Source organism: Diadema antillarum, unplaced genomic scaffold, assembly GCF_040938485.1.
Source record: "Diadema antillarum isolate AM-2024a unplaced genomic scaffold, OU_Dant_1.0 scf00000080, whole genome shotgun sequence".
NCBI classification, from domain to species: domain Eukaryota; kingdom Metazoa; phylum Echinodermata; class Echinoidea; order Diadematoida; family Diadematidae; genus Diadema; species Diadema antillarum.
In genome coordinates this window covers 896290-914421 of record NW_027270969.1, presented here as the reverse complement: position 1 = coordinate 914421, position 18132 = coordinate 896290, and the positions used below count along the sequence as shown (strand labels likewise).

The 18132-nt window shown below is 40.6% G+C and overlaps 1 protein-coding gene across 1 annotated transcript in view; it reads left to right on the top strand.

The window, feature by feature from the left end:
• LOC139717686 (cytoskeleton-associated protein 5-like) overlaps positions 1-18132 on the top strand; it is a 67721-nt gene that overhangs the window by 25249 nt on the left and 24340 nt on the right. Inside the window, exons 13-26 of the mRNA XM_071629189.1 lie at positions 90-164; positions 885-995; positions 2756-2848; positions 3453-3638; positions 3868-3965; positions 5142-5325; positions 7522-7758; positions 8401-8499; positions 9091-9204; positions 9892-10020; positions 10619-10813; positions 11336-11557; positions 12908-13048; positions 16644-16760. Of these exons, the coding sequence (XP_071485290.1) occupies positions 90-164; positions 885-995; positions 2756-2848; positions 3453-3638; positions 3868-3965; positions 5142-5325; positions 7522-7758; positions 8401-8499; positions 9091-9204; positions 9892-10020; positions 10619-10813; positions 11336-11557; positions 12908-13048; positions 16644-16760 (2001 nt within the window). The remainder of the gene's footprint in view (positions 1-89; positions 165-884; positions 996-2755; positions 2849-3452; positions 3639-3867; positions 3966-5141; positions 5326-7521; positions 7759-8400; positions 8500-9090; positions 9205-9891; positions 10021-10618; positions 10814-11335; positions 11558-12907; positions 13049-16643; positions 16761-18132) is intronic.

Here is an 18132-nt window from a genome sequence, read left to right as displayed (position 1 = left end):
CCCGCCTTCCTTGGAGGAGGGATGATTGGTTTGGTTTGAGAAAGGTTTGTGTGATGTTTACCCCCCTATATCTCCAGGGAGCAGCCAAGTCTGTGAAGGGAGGCAAAAAGAAAGTCCCCAAGGGCGAGACGGAGGACGACATGAAGTCAGAACCGTTGCTAACGGTGAGCTTGCGAAATGATACAGTATAGAAATCTGTGCAAGATGATATATTCCTCCAAGCAATTTCCCCTAATTAGAATTAAATACCATATTTGTAATGTATACTGTATACACTAGCGTACAGATATTTTTGTGAATGAGGAGGGCATGAATATTTTTGTGAGATGTTTTCGCGAAATTACAGAGCCCATCATAAGCGCACTATTACCTTAGCGCATGATGATATTTCCTCGTGGTCTTAAATTCGTGGTCCAGCTGTGATTCGCGAAATTCACGAAAATTAAACCCTCGCAAAAATAACTGTACAACTCCAGTGCGATCATCATATATAACGACTAAAAAAAGAAAAAAAAAGAAACATACTCACTTTGGATGACAAAAGGTATTTGTATATATATGTAAGTATGTATGTGTGTAAATTTATCTATGAGTGCACATACACAGGAGAAGAAGAGTTTGGGTCAATTTCTAATGCTCTTTTTACTCTGTTAATGGCTGTTTTTGCTCTTAGTCAACTTCATGGCAGCACAGGTGATGTACTGCACGTGAATTGCAGTCGTGTGTCATACAGGGTAGAGGAAATTGAGTGCAGCTAAAAATCATCAAAATGTGTAAGCCTAGAAGAAGGAAGTCTTCCATAACTTTTGAAGTTACCCTCTCTTGCATGAAGTCGGGAAAAATAGTGCGTTGACCTCTTCCCACTGTCCATTCTGCATGTGTAGGAAGATGAGGTGGACGACAAGGCGGCTGCTCTCCTCTCACCCACCATCTTGACCCAGCTGGCGTCCAGTAACTGGAAGGAGCGACTGGCGGCCATGGAGGAATTCACTACGGTGAGTGGACGAAACAGACACAGGGAATCAGCATCATCATTTAACCCTATTCTAACTGGGCTATTTGAGACCAAGTTTTTACTGGGGGGGGGGGGGGGGGGGGGGGGGGGGTCAATTTGACCCCCCCTTCAGATCTCGGCCGGCGATCACATGATCGCCGCAAAATTTTGCCTGAACATAAAGCCGGATGTCAACTACAAGATTACGTAGTCACACAATAGAAAAATGTTGGTTTTATATTTTTTTATAAATTAATTATGCAAATTTACGCATGAAATCATATTTTCACCCATAACTCCATCAAAAAGACTGAAGGAATGCTACATTTTTGTGTCAGAGTTCCTCAAGACACATCAAACAATTTTCTTGTAAAAGAATAGCACAATCAAAATCAGTTTCTTTTGTTTTTTATTGTTTTGTTAATTTCTTATGTATTTCACTGTTTTTTCAACCTTTTGTTTTCTATTGTCTTTTTGCCAAAATTTGTTGCAGCCACTTTTTCAAGCTTATCTACATTAGAATTGATTAATTTCAATGGTTAAAAGTTGAAATAATCTAATTTATATCAATTAAACAAAAAAAAACACAATTTGCATTGGATTTACACGCGAAATTATGAATTTGAGCTGTTTTCGGGTTGACGTGCATATGAAAAACATTGCGTAACTTCAGAACGGTGTACCCGGACGTACACTTGTAGCAAAGTTGGTCTCAAAATATGCGGGAGACTTCAATGAAAAAGGCATGTAACAACGCGGCGAAATCTTGGCGCGTTGCGGAATCGTGGCGCGTAACGTCGGGGGGGGGGGGGGGGGGGGGTCAAATTGACCATTTTTCCCAGCCTGTTGGCTTGGACAGATCATTTTCTTGATGGCTCCCACTTAGTGCCATCTTCACAGTTGGGTCGATGGGGTTAGTTGCCCCTCGCCTTCTTGGATTGTTTCCTCAAAGGGGAATGACCCCCCCCAAAAAAAAAACAAAAAACAAAACAACAACAACAACAAAACAAAAAAAGCAAAAACAAAAACAAAATCTTTTCTTTCTTCACGCTTGGTCTGACTGAGTATTCAGATTCAGCCAAGGGTCCCATACTTTAAACATGAGGTGCTCTTTTTGTTTCACTTGGCCAACGATGAGGTTTAGTTACATGTACCTGGAGAAAGTTTGCAAGTGGAAATGGAAATGCAGACTAACAGGGACCACATGAAGTCGAGAGCAATTGTCATGAGTGATATGTGCTCTTGTAGATGTGACTTGTATCCAAAGTGGGAGGCTTGCATCAAAATTCTAGTATCATTTGATTGAAGAAAAAAAAAGATACGATGGTATATAAGCAAAATATATTTCTATGTGGCATTAGATGCTTCCTCACAGATTTAGGCCATATGAACTTTTCTTTTGAATCTGACATGAAATTTGATTGAATGAAGCTGAATTGAACTGATTTTCATTAAAATGCATTAATTGAGAGTGATTAGTTAGTTTACAGTTAAAAGGAAGAGAAGACTGAATTAGAGGCAGAGATATTTTGCCAGACGGAGGAATTGGATGTTCCTTCTTTTTTTTTTGTTTAAATAATGTTTTTAAACTGAAGTTGAGTATACTAGCTGCATAGAAGGGAACACGAGGAGGAAAATGTGTTGATGCTTTATTGTGTACCTTGAATTATTGGCGGATATTGTGTCTCAGAGGCTTTTTGATGGCAATGCATATGTATCTTTAATATGTTGCCTCTTTTGTTTGATTTTCTCCCCCGGCAGAAAGTGCAAAACATGGAGAAGAATGACATCAATGCCCAGGCGTTTGTTAGAGTGCTGGCCAAGAAACCCGGCTTCAAGGAGGCAAATTTCCAGGTCAGTTTTTGGTGTTTTTGCATCTCAGTGACTCAGTCCCCCTGTTCCCCCCCCCCCCCCCCCCCACTCACCAGCACATCAAGCCTGTCATTCTGCATAGCACTTTTGCATTCCAGCATTGCAGTCATACATTATCTGAGTACACAAAATGATAAATATGATTGTGGCATATACACTGACTCGGAGAGTACAGACCTCCGCCAAGACATCAACTCATTTTCACCCTTACACGTATGCAATTTCCCAAAATAGAAGCCTTTTGTTTACATCATTGCATGGCGCCTTGCCTGACAGAGCGCACGCTTCAGTGCATGCATGGAAACCTCAAGTATGCACAGCTTCAACCCCAAGTGTGACCTTTTGTATGCCAAAAGATGAAAAATTCTTCAAAAATCCATAAGAATTCCCAGATCACAACCAAAATTGAATGGGGTGTTCCTTGTGTCAATATCCACTTTTTATGCAAGTTGCATTTTACTCCGTACACAACTTTTTGAGTTATTTTGCAAACAGACAAACCAACGGCGATGATCACTCAACCTCCTCCTTCCTAGGTGGAGGTAATGAAATAAAAAAAACCTTGTTTTCATTGACCCTACTGCAGGTGATGAATGCCAAGATCACACTAATCGGTTTTCTCGCCGAGAAGGCACGGTTCTCCCGTCGCTGCGCCCAGGTCGTCCTCGGACCCCTCATCGACAAGGTGGGCGACATCAAGTCCGGGTCAAAGGTCAAGGAGTCGCTGACGGCCGTTGCGGAGGCGTGTTCGCTGGGGTACATTGCAGAGGAGGTGAGATTCCTTGGTTAATTAATCTCCCTTTATTCTCCTTTAGATTGGAGAAATGTGAATGCAAGTGTTACAGTGTCACAGATTGACCTTTGGTGAAGTATTTATGAAAAAACAGAGAATACTTTCTGGAATAAGCATGACTCTTCCAGGATAAATTGTGTGCTGTAAGCTGAACTGAGATTTTTTTGTGTGCTCTGTCACTATTTTATTTTTTCATTGCTACCTTCAGGCCACATCATATGCATTTGACAAGCAGAAGAACCCCAAGAACCAAGCTGAGTTTCTCACCTGGTTTGCACAGGCCATCCAGGAATTTGGGTTTTCATCGTAAGTATTCTACCTTTGCTGTTATTTCCACATAGAACTGAATGTAACTTGTAACTCTCTTAATGACTTAATTCTGACTTCACCCTTATTACATTAAGCAAGAGATGCAGAGTGCAATTCTCTGTGACAGTTCTGAATATTTTGCTTTCTAAATTCCATTGAATGTATGTATTTTGAAATGTTTTTTGCACCTTCATTAGAAATTCAACAATTTTCCTGTTGTTCTGTTTTCTGTCAAGTTGCTGTTGTATTTAGATACTGTATGTATATATAATGATAGATTTTTCCTATTTGTGTGGAAAGTGACAAAAAAGTTATCAGTGGCTTGTCACAATTTGTGCCAATTTCCAAGTAACAGAGATGGATAAGCAACATATTATTGTGTATGCAATGTTTTAAGTGCAATTAAACTTCAGGAATGAAAGCTAATTTTCCTTCGATTCGTTGCACCACTTTTCAAGATGTTTAGTGAAACAATGTCAGACATTCTTCCAGTGAGGCATGAAATGAATGTGAGTAGGCATACCAAAAAAAGAAGAAAGAATGAAGTGAATATATCTCGGGACAAGTTGTGCAAATGTTTTAAACGAAACATCACGTAGGGCCCGCCCCTGCAAGGGACAAAGTGTATCAAGATCATTCAACCTTTAGAGATTAGGGATGGCTGTGTAGATTGATTGAGTACAATTGCTCCTGGAGCAATGCTGATAATTCCCTGTTTGAAAAATTAAAAAAAATGTTTCACCTTCTGAAAAGAAATTTGGTCAAAGTGAATTTGGTGAGAGTTGCAGAGCTGCCAAGTCTCCCTGATTCTGCAGGAGTCTCCCTGAAAATGTCAAAATCTGTTTATGTCTGAATAAGAGAATATCAAAATTTCTCTGATGTGGGAATTGTTTTTGCCCAATGAAATGCATGTAACACACTGATATCTCCCTTATTGCTGTGTGGAATCTCCCTGACTTGCATGTGGGAATGTTGACAGACTGCTCTTCATATTTTTGTGTGGTCATGTTTTGTTAGAAGTTGAGGAAGAGGAAAGAGGAATCATAGGCATCATTTTTCGCAGAATATGGTAATTGCGACTATCTAGCTATGAAAGAGATGTAAGAGTTATTAACAACTCAGGGCATGTACATTATAACTTTTGTATATCCCCCCCCCCCTACACTGTTCCAGAGTAAACGTAAAGCCTCTCATTGCGTTCATCAAGAAGGCGCTCGCAGCGGTCAACCCACAGGTCCGCACATCAGCCATCACCCTCCTTGGCGTGATATACATGTACATGGGCGCCACTCTTCGCATGCTCTTCGACGGCGAGAAGGCCGCCCTCCTATCGCAGATGGATGCGGAGTTTGAAAAGGTTCGTGCGTTTCCCCCTGTTTCTATGAGACTCACTGGGGAGTGGGTTTAATGTATGCAAAATACTGAATAATGTCTTAATGTGTATAACTTCACATGATCTTTTGTTGTGGTCCTACACAATAGGATAGTAATATGCAAGTTTGTTTGCTTTTGTTGATTCTGTTATTGTTGTGCGCACCATTGTTATGCCATGTTCTGTTGCGTATTTGATGCATATCATTTTTTTTTGTGACGCTTGAGCGTGGGACAGCACAATCAAATGAAATCAAATAAGGTGCAACAATCAGATTACATAATTACAGAGAGTTTGGGGAAGCATTGAGAGAATTTTGAGACTTTTTCTTCGTAGGAGCATTAGATTTCCAAGAATATATTTGACTAGGCAGGCTTACATTTTTTGTGACACATGGCTTTGCTGCAAAGATTTACTCCAGGTGACCTTTTTATACCCCCGCCAAACGAAGTTTGAAGGGGGTATATAGGAATCAGCGGACGGTCGGGCGGTCGGTCGGGCGGCCGGTCGGGCGGCCGGGCGGTCGGTCCGTTGCAAATCTTGCGTCGCGAACTACTTCCTCAGTTTTCAACCGATTCCCATAAAACTTGGCACAGATGTGTGCCTTGGGTTGTAGATGTGCAAGACGTAATTTTTGACAGTACCCAAAAGTACGTTGCCATGGTAACGGCATATTATGGGCAAAAATGGGTACAAATCTTGCGTCGCGAACTCCTCCCACAGTTTTTGATCAATTTTTATGAAATTAGGTACAGATGTTCATCTGAATATGTTAATGTGCAAGACACATATTTCCGCAGTGGCAAAAAGTGCGTTGCCATGGTAACGGCATGTTATTGGTAAAATATAGGGCAAAATGCTTCATGGCAAAACTGCTTCATCAGTGTTCTTCCAATTCTCATGGAATTCATATTGAATGTTTGTCTTAGGATATAGGTCAGCATGACACATTTCTTGACAGTGACAAAAAGTATGTTGCCATGGTAACAGCTCACATGTTATGAGCCAAAATGATGGAAAATTTTGTGTTGCAAACTACTTCCTCAGTTTTTGCCCAATTTCCATGAAACTTGGTACAGATGTGTGCCTTTGGTTGTAGATGTGCAAGACGCATTTTTGACAGTACCAAAAAGTATGTTGCCATGGTAACGGCATATTAATGGCAGAAGATCAAGGAAAGATCTTGCGGATTTAACTACTTCCTCAGTTTTTTGACCAAAGCTTATAAAATGTGGCACACACCTTGATCTTGGTGGGAAGATGTGGAAGACATAGTTTTCGGACGTGTCGGAAGCTGTGTTGCCATGGTAACGGCATATTAATGGCAGAAGATCAAGGAAAGATCTTGCGGATTGAACTACTTCCTCTGTATTCGACTGAAGCTCATGAAATGTGGCACACACATTGGTCTTGGTGGGAAGATGTGCAAGACATATTTTTTGGACGTGTCGGAAGCTGCGTTGCCATGGTAACGGCATATTAATGGTGGAAGATCAAGGAAAGATCTTGTGGATTGAACTACTTCCTCAGTTTTTGACAAAAAGCTTATGAAATGTGGCACACATAATAGTCTTGGTGGGAAGATGTGCAAGACATATTTTTCGGACGTGTCGGAAGCTGCGTTGCCATGGTAACGGCATTTAAATGGCAGAAGATCAAGGAAAGATCATTCCTTGGGTAAGACTGTCGTCACGGGGCGGGGGTATTAATCACCTTAAGTGATATTTCTAGTTGTGCTCTGACATTGGTGCAGCTTTCTGAGCCGTTTCATTGGCTTTCTGTGTATTTATTTACAGTAATGTAAACAGGACAAGCTGACTCTAATTGCAGCAATGCAAAAGTCCCACATGAAGATGCCTGTGATACAAAAGGTACCAGTATCTATTCAGCCCTCAGAGTACTGCCATACTGTTTAAAGGTTGCCATCCTTGCAGTTGGTTAAGACTATTAAGGAGTACAGTAGAATAGGAAATTTCTCACATTTCGCAAAACCAGAAACTAGTGTGAAAATAAAAGCATATTTTGCTTGTTATATACACTGGTGTTCAGTGTCTTTGATTCTGCGGAATTGTAAACATGCAAAATTTGTCTTACAAGACCAAGCGTAAAAAATCACTCCCATGAAAATATCCACTTTTCCAGTAACCTCCTACTAAGATGTGTCTGTTTTTCTACCGACAGATGTCTGGCCAATCACCACCCACGCCCTTCAGAGGGGCGGCGGCCAAGAAAGCCAGCGAGGAGGATGACGATGACGAAGATGATGAGGATGAAGAAGACGGAGGGGGAGGAGGAGGAGGCGGGATGAACGTGGCGGACCTCGTGCCGAGGGTGGACATCTCGTCCCAGATCACGCCGGGACTCATCGACGAGATGGCCGACAGCAAGTGGAAGATCCGAGGGGAGGCCCTGGATAAGGTTTGCAATTCCTTCTTTCCCTTCCTCAAATTGGCAACTCAGTACTCGGTTGCAATTGATTAACAGTTTGCCCTTAGATTGCCCTCGGTGCTCAGTTGCTCAACACGTCTCGTAAAGTTTCGATCTCATTTTGTTTTAGATGCAGGTGATGCTATGACATCACAGACTTTACGCAGCATGAAAAAAGAAAAAAATCCACATAAATATTTGGTTTGTTGCATTTTTTAATTGCAGGTAGCGCTGTAGCATTACAAACTTACACTCATTGCAGCAAAAAATGATGAGAAAAAATTGTAATTCTGAATATGTTACCTGCAGAATCGTGACATGAATACTTAGAAATGTGAAAATAAATTTTTTGACAAAGAAATGCTACATTTTTTATTATGAAAGGCAAAATGAATCATATACAAGCCGTGTTTGAAGCATTGTTATCATGAAGGCTCTTGTCCAGTTCTCACTTTTGACGATGAAAAATTGACTGATGTTCAGATAGCTACAAATTTGTTCTTATCCATCCTTTATTCTCAACTTATTATCTATTAGTTGCACTTATACTCTTGTGTTTATTGAAAAAAAAAAGAAAGTCATCTCCCCTGTAGTCCCACTGCTTTATATTGGTGTATGTCTGTCATCACACAGGTTGAAGGTATCCTAAAAGAAGCCAAGTTCATCACACCCAACCTTGGGGACTTGCCAGCAGCACTCAAGGCCCGGCTAGGAGAATCCAACAAGAACCTTGTAAGAAATCCATTGTAATTCTTTCAAGCATCAGTGCAGATTTTGCAAGCCCCTTCGAAAAATAGAGACAAAAGCAAAGCGGGGAAGAGTGTATTACCCCATTGATAGGACTACCATACTGTCAATCAAATATGGCTCTTATTCTATCATCCAATCTCTTCTTTTTCTTATTTGGTATTTATGTGTGTGTATTGTTGTTTTTTTTCAAGTTACATATGTAGTCATAGGACTACACTAAAGTGTTTTGTCATTAGATATATCATCATGATGTCAGCATAATTACAAGTGTGCATTTTTGTTCTTGCAAGTTACCCTCTTTCCTTTGCTGGACTCGTGTCTGTCATATTTTATTTCTGTATAGATTAAACACCCTTCCCGCCCCCATCCCCAATATCAAAGGGCAAACTTTCTTGCCTACTCAGTTATTGCTTTCAGTGTAAGACGTTAAAATGGTCAAGTATGAATTCAGAAATCACCACATCAAGAAGGGGAGGCACGGTGGTCTCTGCATTGTCAATTTTCCCCAGTTTGTGACGTAAATATTTCAGTGAGTAAGGATTTGATGTTTCATCTCGCTCCTGTCATCCCTAGGCACAAACCACCGCCAACATCCTCGCAACAATCGCCACGGCGATGGGGCCGGCTTCCAAGCAGTACGTGAAGACATTCGCAGCTGGGTTACTCCTGCTGTGTGGAGATAGCAAGGTCTGTGTTTAATCTTTGTCGGAATTCTGCTTTTCAGATCCCCCCTTTTTTTTAATCGAATATCATTTAGTTATGATACATGTCAAAATCAGGGCAGTACTGGCAAGTCTACTTCTTTGCAGCAAAACTATGCAGAAGTGAATTAAGCAAGTGAGTATAACAAGAAGAATGTAACATAACGGAGAATGTAAAACTTCACAGTAGTGTTGCATTACTTCTGTGTGCTTTAGGAGGATAGGCAGCTGATGAAGTTTGAATTATTCCAGAGTGCGATGACTGTAATTTTAAACAAATGTTGAAAAATGTTGAATTGTTTTTCTTTTTTCAAAACAGCATAATTTAGATTTTATTGTACAGTAATGATTTGATAAACTTTGATGTTGAGAGATGCAGTGTTTAAAAAAAAGAAAAAAAAAGAAAAGAAGAAGTGGAAGTATTGTCACATCTTTTGTGAATCATATTATGGGTCATCAAAAAATGTTGCATATTTTCAAGAATCTTCAGGATTAAAAGAGGCCGTATACAATGAACAAGTAGAAGAAGAAGAGTTGCGTAGTTATTTCTGAGAATATCCACTACCTGAAGCTTCTACAATGTGTGAAGATAGTAAAAGTGTTTAGAAATGCATTATAGCGTTGTTAGGAAAGTAAGAAATAATCTTCATTGCTTTCTTCGCTGCTTTCTTAGCCTTCTGTGAGAGCGGCCGCCATAGCAGCTCTCACGGCGTGGGAAGAACAGACCGGTCTGGCCCCATTCATCGAGGACGAAATCCTCCTTTCTGTGCTGGCCAAAGAGAAGCCAGTGCTCAGAGCAGAGGTAGGTCAGAGCGATATGTTGACTGACATGAGGGAAAACATGTGAGTTATATCATCCAGCTTTCCTGATAAGATCAATGAATGTGAGGGATAAATCCACATCAAGGTCAATCCATTGTGCATTGTTTGAGTGTGAAGTATTCCCCCAAGAAGAAGCATAATTGATATATAGTGAACTAGGTCTAGTTTAGAGGAAACAATTGAATGATACAGTGGACTCCTGTCATAACAAAGTCCTCGGGACTGGCAGTTTTCTTTCGTTTTATCGAAATTTTGTTATAACCCAACAAATAAACAAAAAAACGTAGAGCGGTTGATGTTGCGGCCTGAATCTTTACTTCGTTGTAACCGGAATTTCGTTATAACCGTGTTCGTTATAACGGGAGTGCACTGTAGAAAAAAAAAAGCTTCATGGGCAAGTGAAGCTAAGTGTCTGAGCACATAAAGACTTGACTTGAGATGGCTTGCCAACTTCACAGCCAGGTCTAGTTTAAAGGGATTATTACTGGATGCTTATGAAAAGAACGGTGCAAGTTGAGTGACATGCCTGGAAATGTAAAGGATTGACCCCCCACTCCACTCTGCTCTAATACCCCCAGATCTTTGGCTGGCTGGAGACGAAGATGGGCAAGTACCGGTCGCTGCCCGCCGACCTGGCCCAGTGCACCCCGCACCTGTTCGCCGGCCTCGAGGACCGGAGTGCCGACGTGCGGAAGAACGCCACCGCCGTCCTCCCGCTCTTCATGATGCATCTGTCGTACGAGAAGATGGTCAAGATGACCGGCAAGTTAAAGGTACACGCCTCGTCGAATGTCTTACATGTTGTTGGAGGTCTCTGGACAATTACCTGAGACCCTGCCCCTGACCCTAACAGTAATTGTAATCATGAACCTTATCCTAACCCTAACCCAAACTCTAACCCTAAACCTAACCCGAACGCTAATCTTTAGCCGGGGGGGTAATTGCCCTGATATGATTGTAGGAGTTTACCCACAAAGTTTTGCTGTGTCCATACATGTAAATTACATAGAAATATGTTTACATTCGATGAATATACTTAAACTGATGTTGTCATTGACTTCTCTATTCTGTCAGAGATAGGGTTGACTAAATATTTATCAGGTGCAACTCTTTCTGAAAAAAAGAAGAAAAAAAATCCTTATAGGAAAAGAAGTTTGCAGTACCCAATGACTTTTTGTGAATGGTGTAGGTGCTAACCTCCCTTTCCCATTTCCATCACCATGCAAGTTTTAAACCAACACATAAAAAGTAATTCTCTGTACGTTTTTGCCCCCATTTTTGTCTCGCCACGGCAGCCTTCCTCCAAGCAGCAGGTGATGGGTATCATGGAGAAGCAGCGCCCCAACATTCCCGCCAAGCCAGGCAAGCCGGCCTCCTCCAAGGCGGCCAAGAAGGAGAAGGAGAAGGAGAGTGCGCGCCCCGCCACGGCGGCAGCGGCTGCCCCGCCCACTGAGGAACCTGAGAAGAAGAAAGAGGCGGCGCCCTCCTCCAAGAGACCCAAGACGGCTCCAGCAAAGGTCAGTGAGCACGCCAGGCTCCCCTTATCACTTGACAGCCCCTTGTTACAACAACAAGTGGCAGCTTGCATTGATTGTGGTCACCATGGCAACAGTCAGACAACAACCAATAAGCTTTTAGCATTTGAGTGTTTGCCCTTTTTCTTGCAATACTTGCCCCTTTCTATAATTTGTGGATTAACCTCTTATAAGACAGTCACTAGTGTCCTTTGTGATGATAGACGGTAATGACAGCCATTCATACTAGAATGGCAACTTCAGTTGTAGCAACAGCCGATCAGGAGGCGGCATTCTTGTCGTTGCCATGACACTTGCCTTTGTAGCAAGAGTTGCTGGGTAACCCATAAAGTGATGGTGTCTACTGCGTATGGCTCATGTACTGATATATTTTTGGTATTGTTTTTCTATCGAGATTGAGGCAGTTTGTTGCAATAAGTCAAACTTTATTCTTACGGCAGAATTTGCAGTGATTGGGTCTACTTGCAACCCAGTTGTCCTGATGATCCGTGGAAATTGTCACAATGTGTTCAAATATTAATCTGTAGAAGAAGGTCTTGCTGAAAAATAGTTGTATGAGAAGGATGAGATGCATTGCGCCATTTCATCATTACAATCTTCCCTTTCCAGCTGTGCAGTCATTACAGCAGGGGAATGTCTTTAGGTCAAATCTATTTCTTTCCTTCATTTGAAGTTCTTTTTCTTGCACTGCTGTTTATTTTGCTTGTTATCTTCTTTATCACATTTAAGTAGTCGTAGTTACACAGTCATTATGTTTGTTTTTATTCCTATGTCATTTCTGTCGTACACTTGTATGTCTTTGTTCTTCTATCTTGCATATGTGTGTGCTCTCTGAATTCTGACATTTCTGCAAGCTGATTTGACAATGCTGGCAAATATAATTAAAAAAAGATTTTTTCACAAAAATCAGCAGGGTTGAAATTGCAGCAAGGTGATATTAGAATTTTAATAAAACTTACCTCAAGAGAAATCATTGGAGATTTGATTATGATGAGATATCCAGTGTCATGAGAGATCAGAATTCGTCAAAATCTGCTTGAAATATAGAATTGTAATAAAAAGACATGATTGTCATATATTGGAGTTATTTCTCTTCTCTTTTGGTGGGCTAGTTGAAAGACAAAAGAAATCCCAAACTACCTCCTTATCATTTGTGTTACTCTGTGTAGTCAGTCCCATGTACTTTCTTTTGTGGAAGAGATAGCGTTATTGGTGAGGGAATATCCGATCCTGCTTGTAAGTTTTATTTTGCCAGCATTTTGCCTGTTTTCATCTCACGTGTCAGTGCCATTCCTTCTATTGCTTTCCCTGTCTTCTCTCTCCTCCATCCAGTCAGTGCCAAATGACACTGGCTCCAACAGCAGCGTGTCGAGCTCCGCGAGCAGCGCTCTGACACACGAGGGCGCCGCGCCAAACGGCGCGGGAGGCAAGGCCAAGCCCAGTAAAGCTCCGCAGTCGCAGGGCAAGGGGAAGGTAGAGCGGATGATAAAATGAGAATGCGGTCGGTGGCCCCTGCCTGCCTGCCTGCCTGCATGTCTTCATGGTTTACTGTTATATCAGTCATACATACTTAACCCATCCTAACTGAGGGAGCTGGTGGGGTTGGGGGAGGGGTGAGATGGGGGGGGGGGGGGGGGGTCACAGCTACCGCTCTTTTAGTCACTTGGCTTTACCATGTAGTGCAGTCTCTGCACATGAAATACTAACATTTCAACTTCGTTCAATGACATATTACCATTTCAGCCTCATTCATTGTCATTAAATGAATTACTGGCATTAAAACTTCACAACATTGAAAATGCTGTTATTCTGCCTTCACAAAATGAAATGTGAGCATTTCAGCTTTATTGAGTACAATGGATTTACATGATTTTACAACTTCATTTCACATTTATCAAAGATAGTAATACTTCTATTCCTACGGGAAATAATCATTCATATCATTCAAGTTTTGTATACTGGAACTGGTACATTATATTGCTATTGTATATCTATCTGACAATCCTTAGGGTCTCCTTTGCAAATGAAATGCTAACTTCATTGTACATAATCATCTGAGATAATTCTAGATATCACATACCTTAAGTTGAGTGGAACTGGGGCTTGTAATGCTGTATATATCTGACTATCCAAATGGGTTCACTTCTGCCACTCAAAGGCATATATTTCAACTTTATGCTAAACTTCTCTTTGTCATATCACAAAGCTCTGTACTGTGGAACTGGGACATACTGTAGTTGTATATGCATTTCTCTATCTTTGAAGTATTTAATAGGGAGCATATATATCTATTCTGTTATAACTCTAAAATGCAAACCATAATTTGCTTAATTTATCATCTATCTCTTCTTGCTTTTATGAGACAGTGTAAGGACACAGGCAACGTATAACACACACTTGCAGTTGGCATATAGATATCATTCTGTAATATATTCTCACGGCTGAATGATGCATTAATAGAAACTCAGATCATCATACAGTATGTGAAAATTGTGGAAAAGGTAATGAAAGCTGAAATCTATAAAACAATGGCAACCACCACTGATGGAACAATTGGCATAAAGTTATATTTGTTCATATTTTTGCTTTCCTGATCCTGTCAGAAACCCTTGGGGGAGATTTTTTTTCTCTCATTTACACATTCACAAGTATTGGACTTTTGAAAAAATGCAGATACAGCCTTAGGTAGCAAATAGTAACATAAATGGAAAAGTATGTGATTCCAAGATGAGTTAAATGATCGCAAACTTTTTATACCAAGAAGGGCTTTGATCAAGTCAAATGATGAGAAAGAAGAAAAAAAAAAGACTCACAATCCAGGTTATTAGTGATTCAAAATTTCACCTAGAGACTTTATGTGCATAGTGCACACATGAGGGTACATATTGTAGATGTGAGCATGGTTGTTTGTGTGGGTTTGTGCATAGAAGCATGTTTGGTATTTCTGCACACAGACATGCAGATACTTGAGTTGTGTCTGTGGCTAAGTTAGTTTAGTATTATTCAAGTACATGTAGTGTAACTGTAAACCTGGGTCTTTTTCCCTGTTGTATTTAAGATGTCCCTTTGCCAATCATTTCAATTAGTGTGATGATGAAGTTTTGAAGATCATGAGCAAAAACTTTGTGCAATATGCTCAGTTTGAATGGAAATGCAGGAAAGATAAAAATATTGCACATACGGGTGGATGAAAAACATCTGTGATTGAAGGGACCTTGCATTCTAAACACTATGACAGGAATTGGCAAAAAACGACAACGAACTAGAAAAGCACACTGAGAGCGCAGACCTTTGATCCGCCAAGCAGCTACTTTCCTCCGATGATCTTGCTCTTCCCATAGAGATTTTTCTCCTCTCCACCACTGGGGAAAAGCTCCTTAGGCTCTTCCATAGAGATTAGTGATTTCCACTCATAGGTATACATGCGGAAAAATCGCCCGCTTTCCCAATATAGAAGCCTTTGTAACGTCATAAACCCTCAGCTGCGCGGCGCGTCTCGTCCTAGCAGAAACTAGAGCACGCACTTTAGTGCGCGTATGAAAATCTAAAAAATGTGCAGCTTGAACTCCCAAGTTCATTGACCCTACCAGTCAAAATATCAAAAATCCTTCATAAATTCCCAAAAATTCTCTGATCACTACCAAAACTTAATCATTTGTTACTTTTGTCATTCTCAACCTTTCCTGTAGGTTTCATCCAAATCCGTTAACTACTTTTTGAGTTACAACTGTATTTTGCACACGGACAAACAAACAAACCAACAAACCAACGGTAATGAAAACATAACCTCCTCCCTTGGCGGAGGTAAATATATTGCAGAAAAAATATACCTTTTATGTTCATATTACAGAAGATAACACATGTGAACAAGGGCCAGACTTTGAAGTAGGACCACTTTGGGATATATTCTGACAGTTGATTTTACAAACTTTTTACAAACTTCATGCGAGTAATGTTTTGCGCTCTGCGGAGTGAGATGAATTTCACATGTTTTTAATCCCGCGGAATCAAGACACCGCATTGTGGTTACAATCTTGTACATAATGCGAGCAAAAATATTTGCGTCCTTTTATTTTTGTGCTAGTTTCCGGCTGCGCGAAATGCATGAAAATTTCCACATTGCGAAAATTTCCACCATTACAGTAATCTTGCGGGTATTTGGGGAGAAGTTTGCACAGATGATTATGACTTTGAGATGAGATGATCACTCTGTGATCATCACTCCATGGCCGTCCGGCAGTCTTGATGTGAAACATTGTCCAAGAAGAGCAAAAGTAGAGATTTCTCGTGAGGGTTGGGAAATCTAGAGGTATGGTGCATGAGTGTCAGTAGGCTCATTTAACTGACCCATCATTTACAATCTCCGTGGCGATGCTAATGATATGCAAATACACTGTACACTTCATTACAATTCGTTTGTATATTGAATGCTATTCCATGTGGATGTTGGACAGAATGGTTTACTGATATCTATGTTACATAGGGCACCAGCACATTTTTCTCCTATTCTGGGTATGTTGTTTAATATATTATTTCTTTTTTTTAATGACTAATCATATTAGAGGAACTTATCAGTTTGTAACTGTGCCTTCTGTGATTGTTCTTTTTCATATCATAGATTTTGTTCATCATGAAGATTTTTTACAAATCTGTGCTCATATACTTGTGCGCAGAATATTGCTTTCTTTCATAGAAAGCAGACACAGCAGACGAGAGCAGCACTCGTGAAATTACGGCAATCAAAACACAATATCTTGTGGGAGTCAAAAGTTTATTGACCTAATGTGAGGGGGTTGTAGGAAATTGAAAGTTCACAATATATTGTTTTGTGTGAATTTAAAAAGAAAGTCAATCAAAGTATGACATAACCTTTCCCCCCCTACTTATGCAGGATGTTGTGCTTGGGCATATACAATTTTTGGGTGCCATCACTTTTTAGCTAGTGATAAAAAAGTGCTTAAAACACACCAGCATTGTTAAGTTACACTCGTACATGGTGTTATAGTAAGTTATGGTCTCTGTTTGATAGTGCTTGACAAAGTTTTTGTGTATCTGTGACTCTGAACAGGGTGGAAAGGCTGCTGCCACCAAGAAGGGCAAGAAGGATGAGGATGAAGATTTGGGGCCAGCGATCGTCATGAACAAGGGCAAGGACCGCAGACTGAAGGATGAGACAGACCTCAAGGTAATAAACTCACTTTCACAGAGCTTTTTGCTGATTGGTCACTCGTTGGAGGCATTGTTTTGTTTTTCCTATCACCCACTGAAGTGAATGGTATCGCAGTCAGATGAATCTGATTTGTGTTGGTCGACTGTCAGATCAGTGTCGGATGAGTAAGGCCTGAACCAATAAGGGTAGATTGTCCGATGAATCTGATTTGTGTTGCTCGACTATCAGATCAGTGTTAGACGAGTCGGGCATGAACCAATAAGGATAGATGGTCCGATGAATCTGATTTGTTTTGGTCGATCATCAGGTCAGTGTCAGATTGGTCATGCATGATCCAATGGGGCAAAATCGCCCAATGAAGGAACTACTACTGTAAGCTCAGAGCATAGTTCGCCATCGGATGCCATTTTTGGTTGCCAGCTGAGTCAGTGTCAGCTAAGTGTTGAGTCAGTCGGACAAGTGTCGCGTCAATCTAGTCTTTGTCAAAAGTTGAGACGATAATTTCTGCAGCTGAATTCTCCCAAGACTTGATAGGTTCAGTTGCTGTTTTTTCTGGAGTTTGATTTTGCAAGTGAAATTTGTGCAGTGTCTACATACCTAAACCACATTATGTTGTGTGAAATCAGAACTCCTGTTTGTTATTTACTTAATAGCAGCAGTGTTTGTCTTTTATTTTTTTGTGTTCTGTTGAAACTTGCAGCCTTATATCTACATGGAATATAAACTGATGAATTATTTGAGATACCTTTAAAACTTAAACTAAATAAAGGGATGTTCAAGAAATAATACTGTTGCGTTTCGGACAAGAGTCAATGAATCAATCACACCAACATAAAATTATTGCATTTACAGAGAGCACATTTATTGGCATCTTGACTTCAGGAGGACCAAATTCAGACTGACTCCCAAACAGGAGTTTTAGCTTGGCATCATTCACAGCCAAGTATACAAACAATTAACCAGTTGGCTACTTCCATAGTCATAGAAGAGATTAGATAAGAAACTAATACAGGTACAATCGGGCAATAGGGTGGTAATTGGAGGGAGGCATGGCTACAACAATAGGACAAAGAGACATAAAGTTGAGACTATTACAAAGGGGTGACATCAAACGTCTAGCTACTAGGGGAGGACAGGGGATAGGTTCTTGCATGGTCAGTATAGTAGATGAGAAAAGGGCTACAATTACTGCTTTATTCTAGGCACCAACACTAAGCTTGTACGTGTGTGTCTTGGTTCAATTAACACATAGGGGCTAACTAAGCCCTCCACTTTATGACTTTAGGAGAAAGGATATTCAATCTGTACAAGATATATGTGTGGGAGAATACTGATAAGAATTAGGACATTGACCCTGACTATGAAGTGTAACCAGTATACAGGACAA